The following is a 25,870-nucleotide window of genomic DNA, read 5'->3' as shown; positions in this document are numbered from 1 at the left end:
AACCAGAAGTAACGCACTACGCCGTCATGGACTAAAATCCTGCATCGCCTGCATGGTCCCTCTGCTCAAGCCAGCGCTCAAACGTCTGATCTCTGTCAATGCAAACAAAGGTTTCTGTACCAAATATTAAGTTCTGTTTTTCTGATGTATCAAATACTTATTTCATGCAATAAAATGTAAATTAATTATTTAAAAATCAAACAATGTGATTTTCAGGATTTTTGTTTTTGATTCCGTCTTTCACAGTTACCAAACAGTTACCCATGATTTCACTGTCCCTATGATAAAATTACAGACCTCACGTGCTTTGTAAGTGGGAAAACCTGCAAAATCGGCAGTGTATCAAATACGTGTGTGTGTGTGTGTGTGTGTGTGTGTGTGTGTGTGTGTGTGTGTGTGTGTGTGTGTGTGTGTGTGTGTGTGTGTGTGTGTGTGTGTGTGTGTGTAACAAGAAATGAACAGGATAGAACCATCATAAATATATGTGGAAAACTTATGGGCCCAGACCGGGAATCAAACTCTGGTCCTCTGGCAAACCATACCAGTGCTCTCCCATTTGAGCTATCTTGGTGACCCACCGGCTGAGCTGTGTGTGTGTCTGTGTGTCTGTGTGTCTGTGTGTCTGTGTGTCTGTGTGTCTGTGTGTCTGTGTCCGTGTGTCCGTGTGTCCGTGTGTCCGTGTGTCCGTGTGTGTGTGTGTGTGTGTGTGTGTGTGTGTGTGTGTGTGTGTGTGTGTGTGTGTGTGCGTGCGTGCGCACACACACATACCACTCTCTTTCCCCCACTGCTTCTGAGGCACTCTCTGCCAACCATAGGAGCAGCTTTGGCCTGCTCTCAAGAGGTCTATAATTGTCTATAAATTATTTATGAAATGTCCATGATTTTCCACATGTATTTATGATGGCTCCATCCTGTTCGTTTCTTATTTCTATTACTACGCCCCCTGTGGTGTTTAATAGCAGACATGGATGTGTCCCCCCACAGGGGGAAGACCCTCTTGAGAGCAGGCGCAAGCTGCTCCTATGGTTTGCAGTGAGTGCTCCGGAAGCAGTGGGAGAGCGAGAGTGGAACTTTTATATATGTGGAGGAATTGCGTTGCTCAGCCGGTGGGTCGCCCAGATAGTTCAGATGGCAGAGCACTGGAATGGTTTGCCAGAGGACCCGAGTTTGATTCGCGGTCTGGGCCCGCAATTTTTCCACATATATTTATGATATCTCCTTCTTCTTCTCCTTCTTCTTATCCTTCTTCTTATCCTTCTTCTTATCCTTCTTCTTATCCTTCTTCTTATCCTTCTTCTTATCCTTCTTCTTATCCTTCTCCTTCTTCTCCTCCTTCTCCTCCTTCTTCTCCTTCTTCTCCTTCTTCTCCTTCTTCTCCTTCTCCTTCTCCTCCTTCTCCTTCTCCTCCTTCTCCTTCTCCTCCTTCTCCTCCTTCTCCTTCTCCTTCTTCTTCTTCCGGCTGCTCCCGTTAGGGGTCGCCACGGCGGATCATCCGTATGATCCGCATTGTTATTTGGCACATGTTTTACGCCGGATGCCCTTCCTGCCGCAACCCTGGTCGCCTCTTACAACACAGGGATATGGTATACACTGGTACTCATTTCGCCGACCTCGGAAGGATGACAGGCTGAGTCAACCCCCTGGTCTATTAATTCAGTGGCCCAACGGGGCTTGAACTCAGGACCTTTTGGATCCCAAGCCGCTGCCCTAACCACTGCGCCAACACCAGGCTCATATATATATATATATATATATATATATATATATATATATATATATATATATATATATATATATATATATATATATATATGTATATATATATATATATATATATATATATGTATGTATATATATATATGTATATATGAATAAAGGAAGACCCACCCACATCTCTCACCTGTGAATGAAGGGAATAGCTAAGCAACTAAACCCAGGTGACCCCCCCTCCCACATTGACCAATTATATATAATAATTGACCCCTCCCACACTCCTTGAGCCAAAGAAGCTGCATAAAGCAACCCAAGAAGACCTATGCAAGGTAAGCGCTATGCTGTTTTTAACCCTTCCCAGAGTTCACAACTCCAAAGACGTTCACACATGGTGCACACATGAGAATCCCAATGCAACACACCCACTCAGCTACCGGACCGGTTTCATCGCTTATTGGCAAATCATCAGCAATAGTGCAGACAGCAATGCATACCAATGAGGCTCCCAATCATGTACCATGTGCAAACCTCAAAGGCTGTTAATATATAAATAAAGAAAGACAGCATATATGCAGTATATTCATATATACAGTGGGGAGAACAAGTATTTGATACACTGCCGATTTTGCAGGTTTTCCCACTTACAAAGCACGTAGAGGTCTGTAATTTTCATCAAAGGTACACTTCAACTGTCAAAGACGGAATCTATAACAAAAATCCTGAAAATCACATTGTATGATTTTAAAATAATTAATTTGCTTTTTATTGCATGAAATAAGTATTTGATACATCAGAAAAACAGAACTTAATATTTGGTGCAGAAACCTTTGTTTGCAATTACAGAGATCAGACGTTTCCTGTCATTCTTAACCAGGTTTGCACAGACTGCAGCTGGGATTTTGGCCCACTCCTCGATACAGATCTTCTCCAGATCCTTCAGGTTTCGGGGCTGTCGCTGGGCAACACAGACTTTCAGCTCCCTTCAAAGATTTTCTATTGGGTTCAGGTATGGAGACTGGCTAGGCCACTCCAGGACCTTGAGATGCTTCTTACGGAGCCACTCCTTAGTTGCCCTGGCTGTGTGTTTTTGGTCGCTGTCATGCTGGAAGATCCAGCCACGCCCCATCTTCAATGCTCTTGTTGAGGGAAGGAGGTTGTTGGCCAAGATCTCACGATACATGGCCCCATCCATCCTCCCCTCAATACGGTGCAGTCGTCCTGTCCCCTTTGCAGAAAAGTATCCCCAAAGAATGATGTTTCCACCTCCATGCTTCACGGTTGGGATGGTGTTCTTGGGGTTGTACTCATCCTTCTTCTTCCTCCAAACACGGCGGTGGAGTTTAAACGAAAAAGCTCTATTTTGGTCTCAACAGACCATGACCTCCCATTCCTCCTCTGGATCATCCAGATGGTCATTGGCAAACTTCAAACGGGCCTGGACATGCGCTGGCTTGAGAAGAGGGACCTTGCGTGCACTGCAGGATTTTATTCCATGACGGCGTAATGCTACTTATGGTTTTCTTTGATACTGTGGTCCCAGCTCTCTTCAGGTCATTGACCAGGTCCTGCCGTCTAGTTCTGGGCTGATCCCTCACCTTTCTCATGATCATTGAGGCTCCACGAGGTGAGATCTTGCATGGAGCCCCAGACCGAGGGAGATTGACTGTTTTCTTGAACTTCTTCCATTTTCTAATAATTGCGCCAACAGTTGTTGCCTTCTCACCAAGCTGCTTGCCTATTGTCCTGTAGCCCATCCCAGCCTTGTGCAAGTCTACAATTTTGTCCCTGATGTCCTTCGACAGCTCTCTGGTCTTGCCCATTGTGGAGAGGTTGGAGTCTGATTGAGTGTGGACAGCTGTCTTTTATGCAGATAACTAGTTCAAACAGGTGCAGTTAATCCAGGTAATGAGTGGAGAATGGAAGGGCTTCTTCAAGACAAAACTAACAGGTCTGTGAGAGCTGGAATTCTTACTGGTTGGTAGGTGATCAAATACTTATTTCATACAATAAAATGCAAATTAATTAATTATTTAAAAATCATACAATGTGATTTTCAGGATATTTGTTTTAGATTCCGTCTTTCACAGTTGAAGTGTACCGATGATAAAAATTACAGACCTCTACGTGCTTTATAAGTGGGAAAACTTGCAAAATCGGCAGTGTATTAAATACTTGTTCTCCCGTGTGTGTGTGTGTGTGTGTGTGTGTGTGTGCGTCTGTGTGTGTGTGTGTCTGTGTGTGTCTGTGTGTCTGTGTGTGTGTGTGTGTGTGTGTGTGTGTGTGTGTGTGTGTGTGTGTATATATATATGTATATATGTATATGTATATATATATATATATATATATATATATATATATATATATACTGTACATATAAATAACAAGAAATGAACAGGATAGAACCATCATAAATATATGTGGAATGAAGGGAATCTCGCATCTCTCACCAGTGAATGGAGGGAATAGCCAATCCGCTCTCACCTAATCAACTAAACCCAGGTGGCTCGGATTGTATTAACAATTGACCCCTCCCACACTCCTCGAGCCGAAGATGCTGCATAAAGCAACCCCAAAGGACCTACACAAAGTAAGCGCTTTGCTGTTTCCAGGATATGTAACCCAGGATACGCCTTCAGACCCCAGATAGTGAGGTGGCAGAGGATCGCCAGATAAAGGATATCATTAAATAAGGCCATTAATTATCTTCGAAAGGTGGGTTTTAATTAACCCAACGGGAGTGCTTGCTTATCCATAGTGTCTCCCAGATCTGTGTCTATATTTTCGGAGGTTTCGTGTTTCGTGAGGTGCTTTACAGGGAATCGAACCAAATCTGGTGAAAAATGGATGTTTTGAAATAAAGTTGTAATGTTTACACGGACCGTGAACTGATGTATCACGTGACGCGTGCACAGACAAGCAGGCAACTTGGCAGATTATTATCTGCAATGTTTATTTCACGGGTGCTTAAACTTTGCATTGTCTCCAGGGTAGTTCTGCGTTAAACAGTAACTCTTTTATGGATAAAGTCATTATTTGAGCGAATTCATTTCATTTCTGTAACTGCTGTGGGCACAGTGAAGACTGGTTTTAATGATTTAATTTAATCTATATGGTATGCAGCCACAACCTTGCCAGCCATTCCTAAGGGCCCTGTCACACCTTGATGTTTTAGCCAGCATATGGCAAGGTATCAAAATGTATGTAAAACGCTGGCGTACGCTGAACTATTGATGTTTTTTAAGTTTTGGGCGTATAATAACGTGTTGGACGTATGCATAACATATTAGTAACGTACACAGAACGTTCAATCACATATAGATAACTTATACCAACGAATGCTGAGCGTGTTGTCGGCGTTCACAACCTATGCCCAATGATAGTCTAACTTATGCATAGCGCGCGGCAGCGTATCGCCGACGATCACGTGGCGTAGGCTATTAATAGGCTCCGGCTCAATGATTCAAATCATAACCGCACTAGACATTTAAGTGTGAAGCCGCTGTCACACCTTGACGTTTTAGCCAGCGTATGCCGACGTATGAAAAATTTGGCGAACCAAGCTGGCACACGTTGAATACGTTATGGGTAAGTTTTGTATACGTTAAGAGCATGTTGGCATACGTCGTTATACGCCGAGTACATCGATAAATTTTCAGCATGTTGAAAATTACTCGGCGTATGACACACATTCCGCATATGCTGACATAAGTTGTAGGCACGTTACGCTATCGTTGACACACGTTACTTGTACGTTACTTATAAGTCGAAACACGTCGACGTAATGGTTAGCGTCAGTGTTCCAGACTCCCTGTTTTTTTTTTTTTGTTTTTTTTTCTTCGGTATGATGGTGATGTTGGCACTTCGATTTATAGTGCGGTTATGATTTAAATCGTTGAGCGGCAGCCTATTAATTATATTATATATTATATATTCGATAGCAGTGCCGTTCATGTCCTGATCAGGATGTACAGTCTGCAGTTGCGACAAGGTTGAGGTACATGATTTACAAAGGTTATATGGTTTGTCTTTGTGAGTTTTAAAGCAAAATATATTTGATAACACCCGATTTCCGAACCATTTGCCTTTTTTACGTGTTTTCCAAATTGCAGAGCCAAATTTTTTCCACCTATTACATGACAATTGGCAGCTGTTTATGAAGATTAATGTTTAGGCACATCTCCCTGAAATGTCTGTAATGCAACATTGTTTTTTAATTCCCCCAAAACAAGGGTGAAAAAGCTACTCAAGGTTTTTGGGTTGTATACAGTATATACTGTTGTCAGTTGTCACATTGTCTCTGGACGTGTCTGGGACTTGTCCGGCGGTGTTTGTCTCTGGATGGAGTTCGTCTTGAGACGTGTCCTGGCATTGTTTATGTCAGGATAGAGTTTGTCTCTGGACGTTGTTTTCCTCCGGACGCGTCCGAGCCATGTTCGTCTCCAGGTCGTTTGGCTCCGAACGCGTCCATACGGTGTTTATGTCAGTACGGGAGTTTGTCTCCAGACATGTCCAGGCGGTGTTTGTCTCCAGGCAGTATTTATAGTATGACCAGTAGAAAATTGATTTTGGACATGTCTATAAGGTCCAGTTTTCCAAAACCACAACGATAGCCTCAGCACGAATACGAGAATCGTGCTGCCGTCTTTATGCTTCGAAAGAAAGCCAGCCGTAGAACCCTGTTCTTATCGGCCATCTCCGAGCTACATTCTTTCTCGACCGCGTGCGTTCCTCACACTGCAATCATCCAACCAAGCCAACAACCTCTTCGCTTCTATATCTCTCCTATCGTCACACCGAACAACCGGTCCACCTCCGAGGCGTGGCCTGCTCGAACTAAACCCAGGAAGGCTATGCCTCCACCTGCCTGGCACGCCTGCTTGTTCCTTCTCATGGTTTTGGTTATAAAGACAGAGGGAAAAGTCACAGAGGGGCGATTACATACTGGGGAAGCTTATTCTTAAACCGTAGCTAATTAACACGACACCAACCCCTCGTGTGGTGACACATAACACTTCAGCTCACATGTTCCCTACTTATCACATTGAGTTGCCTTCCACACGACCACGGACCAAGCAACTCCACACAATGCTATATTCCCGATTAAATTCTTCCATCTACCCCCACAACCGTAATAATATTATAGATTGCAATATACATTATACTTTATTCATCATTAGTATGAAAGCACATGCACATCGAAAAGTACATACTATTGGAACGTGTGTACGTCTATAAAATACATAGGATTGGAACGTCAATTTATAGAATATAACCGAAAAGGTTTGTTTGTCTGCTGTATTAACATAAACCTACGTCATCAATGCATCACCGACACACGACACAAAACAAGTCCTGGCGAGGGTCTAAGATCTCTGATTTAATTAGTCTTTCTCGTTTGTTATGTCAGCATGCTCTTTGTTCTCTGCTTTTTTAGGTCATCTCGACCGAGATGACCCAATAAAGCCGGACCAAATGTACATCTGTCCGTCCGTCAACAAATTTTTTTCCGATCTTGATGAAACTTAGTATGTGGGTCGAGGTCGATGAGTGTTGCACAACGATATAACTTTTGTCCGGGGTCAAGGTCACGAGGTCACGTAAGTTATAAAAATCGCCATTTTCAAAACCTAGTCTGCCATTCTACAAGATATTCAGCAACTGTTTATTGATTATGATAGTAAAAATATTATCTTGTATCTAACCGGACAGATTTTTGAATTTCCGTCCCGTTTGGCCGCCACGTAACCTGGAAGATGGTCAAAAACACCTCCCGGTACAAAGAAAACTTTTTACTTCCGATCTTGATGAAATTTGGTGTGTGCGTCGAGGTCGATGAGTGATACCCAACGACATATTCTTTTCCCGGATTTGAGGTCAGGGTCAAGGTCACGAGGTCACGAAAGTTGTGAAAGTCACCATTTTCAAAACCTATCAAAAGGCTCTCATTTTAGGAGATATCTGGCAACGGTTCATCGATTATGATACTAAAAAAACATTATAGAGATGACCGTCACCCCCACACGGGGGTAATTTATTTTTTATTTTTTGCTTTTTTTTTTGTATGTTTGTCTTTTTGATTATTCCCAACAAGCCAAAATGTGTTCATGTATGCAATGAATTTTACACCCGACACCACTCCTCTCACAACTTTCATCCTTAATCCCCTTGAACCATAGGCCGATGGTCCAGCCAGCTGTTACCTTTCCAACCTACCACATGTACATGATGTGGCTTCAACAATTCTATGCCCAACAGTATTATGCGATTTAGTAAGTACTTCTTTTTTTCTCTTCTTGCTGCATGTGCATGCATACATGCCACTGGGGTGGGTGGTCATGTTCTTTGCATTTGTAAAATGGTATTTGCTCAAACATCAAGCAGTTTGATATGCAACATCTGCAAGAAAATGTGAAAGCAGAGCTCGTTTATAGTGGGTGACAAAGATGCAGCACCAGAAATGTAATTGGTTTTATTATTATTATTATTGTTGTTGTTGTTATTATTTTTGCACACAGAGCCTCAGCTCATGGAGGTGTGACAACACAGAACAAAAAGAACTGTAGAAAAGGGTTATTTTAATCTGTTTGGATTTGAATAAATGAAAACTATAGGAAAAAAAACAATTTCTTTCTTTCTTTCTTTTCATTTCATCCTAAGCCAAGCAGCGGCCAACCCTTCGACAACTTCGTTGCCCATGACCCCTGCACTGTCAGAACCCCTCTCAGCAAATGCAGCCAACCAACCCATGGCTCCTGAACCAAATAACGCTCGTGCCGGAAACCGCAACGTGGTAATGAACGCACAAGGTGGACCCGCTGAGGATGAGGATGACCTGAACCGTGATTGGCTTGACTGGGTCTTTACAGCATCACGTGCTACCGTGCTGCTCAGCATTTTTTACTTCTATTCCTCTGTCGGGCGCTTCCTCATGGTCTCTGGCGCATTGCTGTTACTCTACATGTAAGTGTGTTTCCTTGCAAGTTTTATGGCATGTGGTACATTTGACTGATGTATTAGACATTAGCTGATAGACATTTTACTGTGATTGCCATTCAAAGGCCCAAGAGAGCGATGGAGTTTAAAATGGAATGTATTTTGCATGCAGGCATGGCTTGCTGTTATGGTGTGTGTGTGTGTGTGTGTGTGTGTGTGTGTGTGTGTGTGTGTGTGTGTGTGTGTGTGTGTGTGTGTGTGTGTGTGTGTGTGTGTGTGTGTGTGTGTGTGTGTGTGTGCGCGTGCGCGTGTGCGTGTGCGCGTGTGCGCGTGTGCGCGTGTGCGCGTGCGTGTGCGTGTGCGTGTGCGTGTGTGTGTGCGTGTGCGTGTGTGTGTGTGTGTGTGGACGGACTAGTACACCCACTCTATGGGAGTGACAGGAAAGTTCATGTTATTATCATCCCTGGGGTATTTGAAGATTACAGTAGATCTCGGCTCATATCAGTTAGTCTGTGGTGGACATGATGAACATAGAATGCCTCAAGGATGTCAGGATTCCTTTATTTCAGTTAAGGTTTATTTCAGTTAAGTGTTAAACAGCAGTTGTGACTGTTTAAATAGGTAACCATAAGTATTTATGGTTTATAATGTTTTTACCTCTTGGAGGTTTGCCCCACAATCAGCTATTTATATACATGGAGGATTAAAAAAAAACCTTGGGGAGAGGGGATATTATCAGTATTAATCTTGTTTTGTAATAACAATCATATTATGCTATTGTCATTCGTGTTGTTAATACTTTTGTTATTAGAAGCGGCCTTGGAAGAACGCCACGATTAGATATCTTAACATGAACATATACCTAAACATGGATTTTGTGCAAGGTGGAAACCCCTTTTGGGGAGGGGGGGAAATTATGTCGCCGCAACCTCTATCGTGTGACCCTTCATCCTCCTGTCAAGTTTGGTTGAGATTGGATAAATCAGGACTGAATATATCGTGGTCAAAAACAGACACAGACAGACAGACCGACACCAAATCGTGTATTTTAGTATGATAAAAGGTAGAATAATCCTTTTTAGGTTTTTTTTTAATTTGAGAATTAAAATTAGACACTTTCCCATGGGTCTGGTTTTACCAAACTGAAGCTCTTAAAATGTTGAAATAACTGAAGCTGTGGGTTTGTTGTATCAGTCATGACAAAATGTGTACTGGAGTATGAAAATTTTTTTAAAATTAGGTTATTGAAATATAGGAAAATTGTATAAGGGATCATTACTTGAGGGGTGATTTGCACGATAGCATTCTGCGCATTGAACCCGAAGGATGGCGTTTAATCAGCAATGTGTCAAGCAAGACTTCAAGTAGTAAATCATTTTTTAGCAGCGGCAACATCGTCCAGAAAGAAAAAGTGATATTTTGCTGCACCCTGCACACTCCCTATGCCAGCCAGGATGCTTTGTGGATTACAGGAAATGGTTAAATGTTGGTCCAATTAAATGGAGCATGTCTGTCAATTCTGGAAAATCTCAGTCTTAACCCCGTTGTTCCAAAATAATCATCAAAGAAACCCGTGTATCAATTTCCATGGTTAAATACTGTAAAAGGGTCAGACTCTTGAACTTCTAGGCTTCACAATCAATCATGACCTCTCTTGGTCTGATCACCTAGCAAAGCTGGCCACCAAAGATAGCCAGCCACAAACTTGTCAACCTCAATCATTCACACCTAAGCTAGCCAGCCGCAGACTCGGCATCCATCATTGTTCCCACCAAAGCTAGCCAACCGCAGACTCGACATCCACCATCGTTCCCATCAAAGCTTGCCAACCGCAGATTGGGCATCCACCATCGTTCCCACCAAAGCTAGCCAGCCGCAGACTGGGCATCCACCATCGTTGCCACCAAAGCAAGCCGGCCACAGATTGGGCATCCTCCATCATTCCCACCAAAGCTAGCCAGCCACAGATTGGGCATCCTCCATCATTCCCACCAAAGCTAGCCAGCTGCAAACTGGGCATCCACCATCGTTCCCACCATAGCTAGCCAACCTCAGATTGGGCATCCACCATCGTTCCCACCAAAGCGAGCCAGCCACAGATTGGGTGTCCTCCATCATTCCCACCAAAGTTAGCCAGCTGCAAACTGGGCATCCACTATTGTTCCCACCAAAGCGAGCCAGCCGCAGACTGGGCATCCACCATCGTTCCCACCATAGCTAGCCAGCCACAGATTGGGTGTCCTCCATCATTCCCACCAAAGTTAGCCAGCTGCAAACTGGGCATCCACTATTGTTCCCACCAATGCTAGCCAGCCACAGATTGGGCATCCTCCATCATTCCCACCAAAGATAGCCAGCCGCAGACTCGGCATCCTCCATCGTTCCAACCGAAGCTAGCCAGCCGTAGACTGGGTATTGTTCGTCATTCCAACTAAAGGTAATCAGCCGCAGACTTGGTATTCTCCAATGTTCCCACCAAAGCGAGCCAGCCGCAGACTCTGCATCCTCCATCGTTCCAACCGAAGCTAGCCAGCCGTAGACTGGGTATTGCTCGTCATTCCAACTAAAGCTAACCAGCCGCAGACTTGGCATTCTCCAATGTTCCCACCAAAGCGAGCCAGCTGCAGACTGGGCATCCTCCAATGTTCCAAGTCTTTCTTGAAAAATCGGAACTATTCGTTTTGCAAGGCCTTTGTCCAGAACTCGCTGAAGTACATTTGTCACATATGAGCTGGGAACCCCAGCATCACACCTTCAGCTTTCATTTGTGTTATTTTTGTGAAGAGAGAGTGTGATCCACAACTTGATAGCAAGGTGTAGCCTTATATGTAATGTATATATTGTGTATAAGGCATGAGAAGGACAAGTAACTTTATCCATGTCACAGCCTAACTGGGCTCGCCTAAGTGTATGGGACCTGATTTTGCTACAGCGCTTTGAGAAAAACATTGATAATGCCTTCTGTCTTTATATTATAAAATTCCTACCACCTTGTTATCAGGATTGATGAGTATATTGTAATAAGTATTCTCATATGTTATTTCTCTTAGTGGAAAGAAAACAGGCTTGAGAGTTTTTCTTTGTGGATGGACTTTTTCGATAAAGAGCAGGTATTCGTGGACAACAATGAGGATGTGATTTTATGAACCTATAATAGATTGGAAACTCTGTTTGTTTTGATCTTTCTGCACATGGGTTTGATTATCTTTTATTTAGCTCAGGACCTTATTGTCTGGGGTTTTATTATCCATCTTGCAGGTACCAGGGAGGACTTTTCCCCTTTCAGCGTGTACGGGGTGTAGGAAGAGGAGCGGAGGAGAACATTGTGGACGAGCAACAAGAGCTTCGTGAGATGGTATGCATTTGACAGTTTTTTAAAATGATTTCGGGTGCAAGGAAGATGAGAACTTGCTAACATTGCTCCTCATCACCTCCGCCACCGAAGGTGGACAAGCGATTCTTCACCATTGAGTGATGGGGCCAAAAACTATAAACAGTACAGCACGATATCTCAAAAGATTATGGACCGATTTGGGCAAAACTTTGTGGACAGGTTGGGTGTGTGACAAGAACCAATTGATTCATTTTGGTTCAGGTCTGGATGCAGATCTGGCCTAGCAGTGGGATACAAAACGTAAATTGTTCATTCTGGTTGAGGTATACGCTCTACCAAGGGCCGTTCTTGTTCTTCTTGCAGTCCATGGAATTTTTAACATTAGTTTCCAACACCACATTTCAAAACTGTCAATCTTCTTCCTTTCTTTCTTTTTCATGGTCCACGACTCGCATCCATCCATTGCAACTGGACATACCAGAACATTCCCAAGCCTCCTCTTTGTTTGTTTTGTCACATCTTTGTCTTTCCAGATCCTTGTAAATCCTGACATTGCTGTTCTCCCCAATGCTTACTGTCTAATTTATCCTTCACAATCTCCACTCATTCTTAGAACCCATAAGATCAAAAAAATTCCATTATTTCCATGTATCTTCATCTAAATATAATGTATCTTGATATCTTCATCCAAACTTTTTGCTTCAAAGTAGAACAACCACACAAAGAAAATGGCAATAGTGCTGATTTATGTTTGCATAGTTTGAAGTAGACAGATATGAATCATTTGTTTTAACGAGAATGTACTTGGGGGAGGAGCTGACTTGTGGTGTTGTTTCTCCTCAAAGAAGTCACATGGTTGTTTTGTGAATTGATGTACTATACCAAATTTTTTAGAAGTGAACCAAGTCTCTCACATGCATGTTCCAACCATGTGGAGATTGCAAATGTTTTTCCATTCTATTTATTCTCATGTTTTGACTTGTAGTTCTAGTTTCCGATGCAGTATTATAATTTGTTGTTTTGCATATTAATGTTTGATGATACGATAAATGGCCGCTGACTTCAAGATTGAAAACTGCTTGGGCGCTTTTCCTCAAACTTTACATCGGTTTTTTTTGTATACCATGTCGAGGCTCATGTAAAGAGCTAATACGCAGAAACGTATAACGAGGGGTGGGAGAGGGAAACACAAATGGTGGGGAACAGACAATAGGAGATCTGTGGAAGGGAGAGGGATTGGGCAGGGTACACGAGGTAAACAAGATTGTACTATACAGGGACTTTCAGGAAGGAAAACGGTAAATTTGAAGGAGGTGGATTAACGGGGGGGACGGGGGGGGGGTTAGTAAAGATCAAGATTCTGGATGGGGGAAGATATGAGATGGTGGTGAACAACTGTTTTGAAGACCTGGAAGGAGGATTGGGATTGAAGAGAATGTGGGAGTTTGTTCCAGAGGTGGGGAAAAAGAGGAATGAAAGAGTGAAGGTGAGTAGTGATTCTTGATTTTGACAGTCTCGGCAGAAGGGGGTGTTTGGCGGACCGTGAGCACTCTGAGGAAATATAGAGGAGACAGATCACAGAGCAGAGGGGGCAAGGCCAGAGAGGAGACTGTAGAAGACAGACCACTGACCTGCCTCCGGTGAGAGTGAGAGACCCAAAGACTCAGCTTCATTGCGGGAGATACCAATGATCCTAAAAGCCTTGGTTTCCACAGCGTGAAGTTGAGCTAGGTGTGAGGCAGGAGTACCTCCCCAGAGGGGGGAGCAGTACTCCATCCGACTGCGGATGAAAGCTTTGCAAGTGGTTCGAAGCTCAAGTGTGCCAAGGAAGGATTTTGCATGACGTAGGATGCCCAGTCGGTGACTGGCTTTGGAGGCCAGCTTTGACATGTGGCTTTCCCAGGAAAGATAGTGGCAGATAATGAGGCCCAAAAGCTTGAATTATAGGACTTCTTCAAGGGGATTGTTGAGAAATTATATTGAGGGGGGGGGAGGTGGGTTCCATATGGACCTTTCAGAGAGACATGGTGAGGGTGTGAGATTTGTCAGGATTGAAAGACATATTCCAAGTGTTTGACCAGCTTGTGATTTTATCCAGGTCTACAGAGAGTGAAGAGGCTGCTGCCTGCCGATCAGAGGGATGAGAGATGGTACAGCAGAGGGTGGAGTCATCAGAAAAGTGATAAAGAAGATTTTCCACAGTCGGAGAGATCATTGATGAAAACCAGAAAAAGCACAGGGTCAAGAACATTGCCTTGAGGAACTCCAGCCTGGACAGGAAGAGGGGATGAGAGAATTCCATTAAGAGCTACGCGTTGACTGGGACAGAAGAGGAAGTCTGTGAGCCATGAGTGGAGATTGCCTTGGATACCATCGGAGGAGAATTTGGTGAGCAGTGTGGGATGCCAGACCATATCGAAAGCTTCCGATATGTCGAGGGAGATGGCTCTGATCTCAAGTTTCGCATTTAGGACCTCCATCCATTGTTGGGAAAGCAGAAGCAGCATGTTCGGTGTTGAGTGACCTAGTCTGAATCCAAATTGATGGTCAGAAATCAAGCCATTGGAAAAGAGGAAGGATTTTATGTCAAGAGCAATTATGGATTCCATGACCTTGCTGATGATTGGGAGCAGACTCATTGGTCTGTAGTTGCAGGGATCCGTTTTTTCTCCTTTTTATGTGGAGTGGTTAAGTTTGCTGATTTCCAAGCAGATGACAGATGACCTTGAGCAAATGAGAGGGTGAATAGAACAGAGAGAGGGTGAGCAAGAGCAGCAGAGCATGTTTTTAGGACATGAGGGCTGATGCCATCTGAACCGATTGCAGAATCTGAGTCGAGGTTTGACAGCTCTCCACGTTGTCAGGAGAAAAGGACACACGGGTCCAGGAACAGCTGGGAGCGACTGGGTAATGTGGGCACAGAAAGCGATGGATTTTTGACGTGATATTTAGAAGCAAACACAAAGTTTAAGCACTCAGCCTTTTTGCATCCAGTGTCAGCTGTGCAGCCATTTGAGGTAAAGGAAGGGATGGAGGGGGAACATACACCAGAAACTGACTTAACTTGATGCCACCAGGATTTGGAGATGGGACATAGGTTTGAGAGTTCAGACTCGAGATGATAAATATGTTTTGGTGGACAGTATAACACACAGATAAGCAAGAGGTGGGAGCGGAGTTGAAGCCATAGCCAGAGGTATTCCTGGGGCGTGGAGGAGTGAAGGCAGTGCATGGAGAGTGAGGAGTAGAGCTTTTGATAGAGAGCAACTTCCCACCAGGAAGAAGATCAGGTATATCATACTGGTGGGGGGGGGGGGCAGGGAGGAACCAGGAAGAAAAACAAAGGAGTCAGAGATGTCTTAAAGGAGGAAAATTTATTTTAAGCAGATTATGTGTGGTTTGTCAGTGGCAACCTGGATGGAGAGATCAGTCAGGCTAGAGCGAACGCTCTGGATGTTTGAAGTCCACACTGTTCAGGAAAAGGGAGGAGAGGAAGCTTTGGGTGCAGGGTAGTGTGAGCGAGGAGAGGTGGAGGTAGTGAGAGTTGATGACAGATTGAGGGTCGGGTCGGATGGGGAGGAGGACAAAGGGCAAGGGTAGTGAAGGGATGGGTACCAGTGGAAGTAATAAGGTGTGGATGGAGGGAGCTTTTGAGAAAGGTGAAGGGGAAGCTTGGAGGGGAAGAGAGAGAAGTTTGCTTTTAAGAGGGAGGAGGTGGTTGATTTGCGAGGGAAGCTTTGAGGGAGAGGGAGAATATTAGAGCAGGCACGGCATGGGGAATGGGGGAAAAGGAAGGGTTGGGGGAGGATGAGACTGGGTGAAGGCATTGTGGAGATGGAAACGGGTGGGGGGAGGAACAAATTTAGGGGGTGGGAAGAGGAGGGCAGCTTTGAGGAGGAGGAGTGGGGGGGATTGAAGGGGAGGGGTGACATTTTGGGAAGAAGGGTGAGAAGGGAAAATTGAGGGAGAATGTGTGGGGGGAGAAATGAGGGAGAAAGGTGTGTGGTGGAGCTTTTGAGAAGGGTGAGGGGGAAGCTTGGGGATGGGGAGGAAGAGAGTGAAGTTTGCTTTGAAGAGGGAGGAGGCGCCTGATTTGAGAGGGAGGGGCGAGAGAGGGAAGCTTTGAGAGTTTGGGGAGACGAAGAGCATGCACGGTCATGGGGGAGAAGGGAGGGGTAGGGAGAGGAGGACGAGGAGGATGAGACTGGGTAGTGAGTGGAATGGCTATGGTAGAGGTGGGAGCGGGCGAGGGGAAGGAACAAGATTTGAGGGGGAGATCTGATGAGAGGAAGCAGGGTGCGTGTTCGAGATATTGAGGAGTGTGCTGAATGAGAGACATTTGAAAACCATGCAGTTTGGGACACTACAGGGGGAACTGTTAGTAAGGCAGATGACAGTGGAGAGATGCTCGGTTGGGGGGCAAGATGGGAGGAGTAAGGAGGGGGTATAACATGGAACGATTTAGGAGGAGGTAGATTGAAGGAGGTGGGATGAATTTGCACTGAAGTTGGGGGAAAAAACAAAAAAAACGATTAATTATGGAAGACGAACAAGTGTTGCAAAATGGGATTTAAAAAAATTGTAGATCAGAGATTTTTTAAAATACATTGGAAGATGGATGGAGTGCAGAAGAATTGACAGGGTGGAAAAAGGAAGCATTGTAATGGATGGAATTTTTACACGGGATGAAAGAAAGGTCAATGAAGAAGAACCGGGCGGAGAGGGGAACTTGATGAAAACCAATTCAGTAAGAGACAGTTTTAAAAAAAAAACTTTTTAAAGATTTGGGAAGAGGGGGGAAGAGTAACGGAAAAGTTTGAAGAAAAGGCTATGAAGGTGTGTGGTGACCAGCTTCACGATCAGAGTAGGATTGGCAGGGGAGAAGGAAGAGAAGGAAGAAGAGTTGGTATACAGGAAGTCACGTGGTTACGTGGGGTATAATGTGAGAAGGGAAAAGTGTTTTTTTGTTGTAGTTTTTTTATATTTTAAGACATCAAACAGAGGATATAGTTGGGAGGGATAGAAGGAGGGTGGAGGGAAAAGTGAAGAAAATAAAAACTGATGGTAACAAGGAGAAAATACAAATAAACACGATCGTGCACAGAGACGGGAATACGGATAGGCCTCAGGGAAACCCGATATGACAAGACTGACGAAAACTCACCAAATAGCACAAGTTATGAAACAAAACTGAACTAGTAAAACAGTAAACATGGAGGCAACAAAATAAAGTCAAAACGTGACAAACAACAACCAGAAACTTATATTTGAGAAAGTCAGTGGAAATCCATGGAGAGAACCAACCATCGCCTCAAAGATGAAGAAATATGAAGTGTCTATAAAACGTCTACATCCCCTTTCAATCAAAATTTTCTCGTTTTGTTGCCTTATTGCCTGGAATTAAATTGCATCAAATCAGACTTTTTCCACTTTTATTTACACATCATAACCACAACTTCCAAGTGAAAAACAAATTCTGCAAATTTCAGAAAATTAATTAAAAATACAAAACTAGAATAGCTTTTTTGACAGCAATCCCTCTGAGTTAATTTGACAGCAATTATAGCTGTGAGTCTGTTGGGATATGTCTCTACCAACTTTGCATATGTTGATTGGGTAATGTTTTCCCATTCTTCTGTACAAAACTGTTCAAGATCAGTCAAGTTGGGTGGGGAGTGTTGATCGACAACAATCTTCAAGTCATGCCACAGATTTTCGATTGGATTTAGGTCGGGACTCTGACTGGGCTACTCAAGGACATTTATCTTTTTGTTCCTTATCCACTAAAGTGTAGCTTTGGCTGTGTGCTTTGGGTCGTCATCATGCTGAAAGGTGAACTGCCGTCCAATTTTCAGCTTTCTTACAGAGTGCAGCAGGTTTTCCTCTAGGATTTTTCTGTATTTTGATCCATCCATTTTCCCTTCTATCCTGACAAGTGTCCCAGTCTCTGCTGATGAGAAACATCCTCACACCATGATGCTGCCACCACCATACTTCACAGTCGGGATGGTGTTCTTTGGGTGATGCGCTGTGTTGGATTTTTGCCAAACATAACAGTTTACATTTAGGCTAAAAATCTCCATATTGGTTTTGTCAGACGAAAAAACTTTTTGCCACATGATTTCAGAATATCCGAAGTGCTTTTTTGCATAAATCAAATGGGACTCAAGGTGGGCTTTTTAGGTCATCTCTATCATCTCAGTAGAGATGACCTAATAATAAGTCTCGAAGTCTGTCCGTCCGTCCGTACGTCCATCCACAATCAAACCGAGTGGAGACAAATAACCAATAGTGGAATGGATAGAGGTCGATGAGACATGCACAACGATACAACTTTCAAGGTCCTCTAAGGTCGAGGTCAACGTCACGAGGCTGTCAAAGTTGCGAAAATCGTCTTTCAAATCGTATCTCCTCCCTCATTTATCAAGAGAGATCGAATGTTATTAGTGATTCAGATACTATGGACTATTATCGAGAACAACACGAGCCATTTTTTTTGAAATTTGCTCTCGTTCCGATTTTATAGCCCTTCAAACTTCACTCTGATTCCCCGTATGGGCCGTTCATAAAGTACATGCAAAAATAAAAGTATTAAATTAAGAACCGGAACTCTCCGAGACAAATATTACATTTGAACCTTTTGTCAGATTTAACTAAAACAATGGAACACAAGTTTGTATGCACACTTACTTTCATTTATGACATTAACATTGTCTTGAATGTCAATTTGTACTTTTATTTTCATAAATGACGTGCTGTGATATTAAAAGAAAAAGGTAAATTACACCGCTCGGGACTGCATTGTCATGAATACAAACATCAGTTCATAAGGAACTGCTGGCTTTGCAAGCGATTCGCGATGTATGAGGGAGGTAGGTGGCTTAAAGCCCGCGTACGGGCTGCGTACAGGGGTGGGTGGGTGGTACGACGGCTGCATACATACTTTATGAAAGTGGTGTCGGACTACATGAAAGCGTTTCAGAAGATGAATGTGAGCCTGTCATCGCGAGGGGGAAAAATATCCCCGTTCACAGGAACATTTTGGATGTGATGTTGAATCCGTGGACGTCAATAATTGTTCCATATTACTGTATTACCGTAGTTAATAATTACTGATGCATTTGAGATAATCTACAGTTCGTTGTAATCTTCAAGTATTGTGATGTGATATGAGACGCATATGGGGGTGGGTGGGTGGTTACTAGCCTGCATACAGAGGGGGGTGGGTGGTTTTGAAACCCGGAAGTAGAGCGTACGTACTTTATGAACTGCCCCTATTCCAGTCTGGCACAGAGTTACTTTCGACCTCTGGCAGAGATGACCGGCACTCCCGCTCGGGGGTATTTTATGAGTAATGGCTTCCTTCTTGCTACCCTACCGTGCAGGCCAGACTTGTGAAGTGCTTCGGATATTGTCACATGCACACAGTGACAAGTCTTTGCCATAGTCATGTGGCTCTTTCAAAGTTGCCATTGGCCTCTTGGTGGCCTCTCTAATGAGTCACCTCCTTGAATGGTGATCCAGTTTGAAAGGACAGCCTGATCTTAGCAGGATCTTGGTGGTACCATATGCCTTCCACTTCTTAATGTAATTGTCTTGACTCTGTTCCAAGTTAATTCAAGGCCTTTGAAATATTTTTATACCCATTCCCTAATCTGTACCTTTACACAACTTTATCCCGGAGGTCTTTTGAAAGCTCCTTGGTTGTCATCGTTGTCTTTGCTGTGAAATGCACTACCTAGCAGAGGAAACCTACAGGAACAGCTGATTTTATTCAGAAACGATCAGAATCACGACAATTTAACACAGGTGTAGGCCAATTACCTTGGTGTATGATTTTGAATGTGATTGGTTACACCTGAGCTAATTCAAAATTGCTCTTTAAGGGGGGTGGACACTTAGCCAACCAAGATATTGTAGTTTTGTAATTAATTTTCAGAAATTTGTAGAATTTGTTTTTCACTTGAAAGTTGTGGGTTATGATCTGTAAATTAAGGTGGAAAATGTCTGATTTAATGCAGTTTAATTCCAGGCAATAAGGCAACAAAACGAGAAAATTTTGAAAGGGGGTGTAGACATTCTATAGGTCCTGTACATGCTTGGGGTATGCTTTGGGTGTACATTAATATTTGTGTACGCTTGGTTTTTTTTTTATTTTTTTATTTTTCAACTCTCACTCTTTGCTCTCCAGTCGTCTCAGTTACTCTAGCTTCTAGTTTTGCCTTTCTATCCCTCGTTAGTGTTTGATGTCTTGGCTCCTTCATCATGGCTGATAAAGATAACCTGACCTGTGAAAGTCACTTCTTCTTCTCAACTGGAATCTCTTGAACTATTTGTGCCTCCTTGCTCTTTCAATGTGCTTTCTGTCTCTGTTCACACCTTAGTTTTGTGATCAATGCGTCTGTGCGTTTGTTTTGCCAACTAACTTGACAGTATGAGCAGCTGGAATCGCCAAATTTGGCACACGGATTTCATTATCACATCGTCATGTGCCGTCCTATAGATTCAGCATAGTAAATATAGTCCGGTACTAAATTTCATTATATTGTTGTGGTTACCAAATTCGCAAACTACCATTCAGGTCCCTTAGGTGAGGTATCTCGGTAAGTACATGTGTAGTTAGGCCCAAACCCGTTGTCTAGTGGGAATACATGTCATTTATGCATGCTGCGACTCTTCAGGATAGCCGTTTTTCTTTTGCTATCTTTATTTTGGACCAACCGCCATGATTACCACCACAACCACAACATCAACCACCAACCACAACGCCGCTTCACCACAACCGCCACGACCTTCCCGTCACACCTCGCAACCGTCGCATCGCCACCGTTCTTGCCCCGCTGTGGGTACCGGTGTTGGACTCGTGCAGGGCGCGCGCCGAACAGCGTGTACAAAATCACGGATTTTGTGCTTCAAAAACGGATCAAAAACGACACACGCCCACTTTTTGCCGTCCAATCGGTGAGCGAGGGGCGGGTGGCCCGCCCCAGGGCGATCGATATATGCAAATTTATGGATCAAAAGCCTTCACGCCCACTTTTTCTCGGGCCAATGGGGAGCGAGGTGAAAGGTCGAAGGGAGGGGGTCAAAGATGAGAGGGCGAAGCTACGGGGCTGATAAAAGGACCGTGTTCGTCAGTCCAGGGAGTCCAGAGGCGGAGAGTAGGAGAGTAGGAGAGTCGGAAACAGAGAGTCAAGACTTCGCGGGCGGTGGAGTTGGCAAGAAGGAGCTGGTCGTCGTGTGCGTTGGAGTCGGAACGGAGGGGACGGAGCTGTGGAAAGGCAGCGACACCAGACGAGGGGGTGCTCGCGTCGGGAGCTGCACCCCAGGGAGGCCGACAGCGCGACCTGGCCGAGGTGGAGACGCTCGTCGCGGGATAATAAAAATCCTCTATACCCCGAGCATCAGCAACCCCCTCCTGTTTCCCCCCGCGCTGAGATAGTGCGACCAAGGGGGCCCCTTTCCCACCTCCTACCAGACACTGTCCGCGAGGCCCGCGGAGTTGAGGCGCCATCGCCGCTCCGCGTCTCATCACCAGACGGGTAGGCGCGACCCGGTCTCGGCCTCAGGCCCGCCTCATCCTTGAGGGTATTCTTTTCCTTGGTTTTGGGTATGTGTTGTCGGCGCCGTCTGTGAAGTAGAATTGTATAAGTGTTGCCGTGTGCTCGGTAGTCGGTATTAGCTCTGCATTGTGTTTTCGCTTTTACATTTGCTTTTTGTGTAAATTACATTGTGTCTTTTCTGTGTGCATTTGGTGGAATTGTATATGTGTGCTCCCGTGTGCCGCGAATAAATGTGCTTTGTGTTGAACTGTTTCCCGCTTCGCTTCGTCTTTTCCTCTATTGAATCCCCATCTTGCTTCACGTAAAGGGTTGGTAGTGGGCTGAATACGCCCGATAATTAATCGAACCGTCGAGGTCGACGATAACACCGCTCGGTTATTCTGATAGTACGGAACGGGTCGCTTAAGTGGCCCGTGTCCGAAGTCGACCTGCGGCGAGGTGCGATCGCCCGGTCTACCCTCCGCGTGGGTACTTAGGTAGGTCGAATTTGGCGAGCAACCCTATCCCACGCGGGGGCTGATTGGCTCGATCGCGGTGAGACCGAAAGGTCCACCCGTGACTGGTTCCCGGCATTAGTCCGAGAGGGTCACGACTGGATTGTCCGTCCGGTGGGCGACGTGCCGCGATTCGAGTTACGTGGCCGTCAGCACGCCGGCGGGCGCGAATACCGCAACAATATATTATTCCTTGTGAGTTCAAATATGAACTCGTCTGAGACATTTACAGTTTGAAGCTCTGTTGCTAATATGGTGATTGTAGCTGCCCTCATCATTTTTCTGCCTACAAACAAGCAAACACACTGATGGTTTGAATCTTGGTCCAGCTATAAACTTTCATCCTGGTGTTTCCCAGACAGGGCGATTCATCAATATGTGTACTGTCCCTCTGAGAAGCGTTAATTAGCGTCTCATCTGCAGGCATTAATTGGTAGACGTAAAAAGATTCCATGGTGTCTTTTGCAAAGAGTAGGCGAGCTATCGCCAGTAGCATGCACATATTACATATTCCTGTCCTGACTACTTGGTCAAATGTCAGGCCTGGCTAGCCGATTCGTGAAAGACTTGGGGGGGAAAAAAGTCCCCCCCACCCCGGCCAACCCCACAAGAATGTGGAAATGATTGTGGCTGTTAAGAAAGAAGAAGCAGGACTTGATCAAATCCATCAATGATGATCATATGTCCAGCAAGATAGGACTGATAAAAATCTCACTTTACTAACCACGCTGTTTTATGACTTGAGAATGAGTATGTTTTGACGTGAATGTACAATATCTTGCAGGAGCAGCTTATGGATGATGGTGTGGAAGGAGACACAGACAGCGGTGATGACGACTCTGATTCTGAGGGTGACGATCCAGGTTTCTTTACCTCTGCGTGGACCTGTGTCATGACTTTCTTCACGTCCCTTGTGCCCGAAGGCCCGGCTCAGCTTCACAACTGAACTTTCTGCACATTTTGTTTGTACCATCACTTGACCAGATTTTTGGAAGAACCCTCATTTTCCGATCCCTGTGTCCTAAAGAAATGCTGGGACATTTCGAGCTACCATTTTAAGGCCTTGCCAGTCCCCGGCACTCTGGGTAGTATGAATGAGCACAAGCCAGTCGATACAAAGCTCTTTCGTAAGTAGGCAACCCTTTTTTGAGCTTAATATTCCGCATCTGCAGAGTGACATTTGGACTTGTATTGTGTTTGATATCATCTTGTGCCTTGAACATGAATGGACCTCTTATTTTTCAGTAAAATTTCATCTTTATTGTACATTACATGCAAAGCTGCTTCTAACATTTTATTCCTCACCTTTATATTTCATCGTCACGTCTGATTTGTCCCTCCCCCCCCCCCACATTTTCAGAAGCTGTCGTAGTACTCATTGCAATGTGCAAAGCATGTCCCTTTTTTTTCTTTTCTTAACTATTGGCAGTTACTAGTTGTCGTCATGGTTTGCACCTGAAGGTTTTTGAGTTGGGAGGGGGAATACTGTATATGCATTAATAGCTTGTGTATATATATATATATATCTCGATAACAGCAAGTGGTAATAACATTTCTTACTTTGCTGATGTACATATGACAATAATATAGCCTTTTATTCTTCTATTTCTCTCATTGGTTTTACCTCCTAAAAGTTTAACATAAGTATGTGATGGTGGTGGTGCCGGTGTTTCCCGACACCCGACCACCTCCCACCCTCCTCCTCCAAATGTAGAAATCCTCACACCTTCCCATTTGGTCCCCAAATCTTGTGCAATTTGTTATTTTGTTCAAAGATGTCATCACATCACGTTTCTGGAATGTTTGAGGCATCTTTTTCTTTTTATAAGACCTTCTTGTGCATTGATTGCCAGTGTTGCTTTTTTTTATTATTATTACACTTTTCGAATGTCTTGCTACATCGGCTGGCAGAAGGTTCACCAACTTTGAAAGTGTTAAAAGGAACATGCCATGTGCCGTTGACAACGCGGCCCACATTTGTGTGTCGGAAACAATTTCGGCCCCGGATGAGTTAAATGAAGTGTTTCTTATTCTTTATTTTTTTTTTGCAAGAAACGTTTCTTGTTTATAGCAGTGCTTAAAGATGCTCCTGAAATTTAGGGAAAAGAACATTAAAAGAATTCCACTGCTTGTATGTGTTGAACGGTCTTTTAAATTAGGGTCTAAATAATTGTTTATGACAGTTATAGGTGACGAGGCATTTTTAGAGTTGTATGTACATCGAGGTGATGTAAAAACATAGAACACACCCACACACACATTTATAATTGTATTCTCAATGCACCAAATGTGACAGCAACAACAAGTACATGCATAAGGCCTATTGCTTTTTTTCCCCCACCAACAAAACCACTTATTTTGCAGTACACAGCATCACAATAAATTATATTGCACATCTTTGCAGTACGTTATATACTATATGCAGTGTACTTATACGATGCTGTTTATGAGGCTACTTTTCCAATGTGATTGGTCGAATTGGTAGTTGAACGGTGTAATGTACATTCTCGATCTACAATGGGTGCTCGAGCTCCGGTCGGCGTTGCTGTCACGCACGTTCTGCAGATCTTCAACTTTGATGTATCCAATGTAAAGCATTTTAAATAAATGTAAGGCAAAGGTTTTACCTATTTTTAGTAGTTACATGGTTTGGAGAAAGCCAAAAGGTTTGAAAGCCTCAGTGATTTTCATCTTTTTAAAATGAAGACACTTTAATGATGATACTCCATCTCCAAGAATGCAGCACTACACGAAGTGCGTCATGACGGCAGTCGGGTGTTGCCGCAAACCGTGCAGGGCTGCTGCATAGGGGCCTTGCTGGAAGTAATGATGGTAGCGCTGTAGGTGGAAATCTGACAAGGCCGGTCCTGCTGCTGGGCCGCTCTGACCCGGCGTTACGGCCACGCTGAGCGGCGCAAAGGCCCCGGATAGTGTTGGAGCCCCTGGCGTAGGAACCCGGCCGACGTAAGAACCGCCGCGGGGCGGCTCTGTAGACCCTGCTCGGTTTTGCGAGGGAAGGCCCGTCCGTTGGAAGGTTCCTGGAAAGGCGGTGCTGCTGGCAAGCCAAACTCCCATCGGCAGGCTCGAGGCAGAGCTGAAAGCAGAAGCTGTTGAAATGAAAATTTAAATTACGAGATGACAGTTTGATATCGTCACTTCATTAAAAGTTGCATAATTTTAAATCTTCATTGTGCATCAAGTCCTTACATCTCCATAAAACACTGGTAGGTTTGCCTTTCTCAGGGTGCACAACATGTTTTTAAGTAATAAAGGAAAAATATTGCTAAAAGCACTTCAAAGAATGAGGGGTAACATCAAACGGGAAAGGTTGATGTTCTTCCTCGATGAACAGGGGAAATGCTAATGCATGCGCCTTTAGTCATGAACTCCAGAAAATGATTAATGTGACACAAATCAACACTCAAAAGTGATCTATTTCCTAACAAATGCCCTATAACATCAAAATTCCTTGACAAATAACTTGCTTATCTTGCATTTGACATTCGACTGCAGACAGGGATTTTAACCTGTGAATGAAACACTATTGCGTGGTGGTGTGCTCCGTTTTGAAAGATACCGATTATTTTTAGCAACCGAAATGCACGGAGGATCGGTGGCTTCACATCCCTATCAAAACAATGGCCATACGTGTATGAATATGCTGCATTATATTAGGTTAGTAAAACAGTTGCATATATAGGGATGGAGGGACAGTTTCAGGGTATGTGCACTCGCCTTTGACCTGTCTATTGTGCGTTGACATCTTGACCAGTTAGAAACTGTCATCCTGGTGTTTTGCATGCAGGGAGATTCATCAATGTGTGCTGTCCCTC

At 44.1% G+C, this 25,870-nt stretch overlaps 2 protein-coding genes and 1 long non-coding RNA gene across 11 annotated transcripts in view; 2 read left to right on the top strand and 1 right to left on the bottom strand.

Annotated features, from left to right (window-relative positions):
• The window catches only part of HERPUD2 (HERPUD family member 2), a 112,857-nt gene extending 88,690 nt beyond the window's left edge, over nucleotides 1-24,167 (top strand). For 4 of the 5 annotated variants that reach the window (XM_085888609.1, XM_085888610.1, XM_085888608.1 and 1 more), the window contains 4 exons: nucleotides 7,890-7,982; nucleotides 8,371-8,673; nucleotides 11,905-12,001; nucleotides 22,822-24,167. In XM_085888609.1, the coding sequence (XP_085744735.1) occupies nucleotides 7,890-7,982; nucleotides 8,371-8,673; nucleotides 11,905-12,001; nucleotides 22,822-22,983 (655 nt within the window). In that variant the 3' untranslated portion in view covers nucleotides 22,984-24,167. Of the gene's footprint in view, nucleotides 1-7,889; nucleotides 7,983-8,370; nucleotides 8,674-11,904; nucleotides 12,002-12,461; nucleotides 12,484-22,821 lie in introns of all 5 variants that reach the window. The other variant, XM_085888611.1, reaches the window with a different exon arrangement.
• LOC147023327 (T-box transcription factor TBX20-like) overlaps nucleotides 23,374-25,870 on the bottom strand; it is a 66,912-nt gene continuing 64,415 nt past the window's right edge. For 3 of the 5 annotated variants that reach the window (XM_085888601.1, XM_085888602.1, XM_085888603.1), the window contains one exon: nucleotides 23,374-25,144. In XM_085888601.1, coding sequence (XP_085744727.1) covers nucleotides 24,783-25,144 — 362 coding nt within the window. In that variant the 3' untranslated portion in view covers nucleotides 23,374-24,782. The remainder of the gene's footprint in view (nucleotides 25,145-25,870) is intronic. The other 2 variants (XM_085888605.1, XM_085888606.1) reach the window with 1 other exon arrangement.
• Nucleotides 25,806-25,870, top strand: part of LOC147023328 (uncharacterized) — a 34,020-nt gene continuing 33,955 nt past the window's right edge. The window contains exon 1 of the long non-coding RNA XR_015060141.1: nucleotides 25,806-25,870. This exon is cut by the window's right edge and continues 86 nt beyond it. This is a non-coding gene — a long non-coding RNA (uncharacterized LOC147023328).

The sequence above is a fragment of the Eptatretus burgeri genome, chromosome 7 (genome assembly GCF_056783735.1).
Source record: "Eptatretus burgeri isolate ZD-2024b chromosome 7, Ebu_testis_v1, whole genome shotgun sequence".
NCBI lineage: Eukaryota > Metazoa > Chordata > Myxini > Myxiniformes > Myxinidae > Eptatretus > Eptatretus burgeri.
The sequence above is the reverse complement of the archived record's forward strand: the minus strand, read 5'-3'. Positions and strand labels throughout refer to the sequence as shown.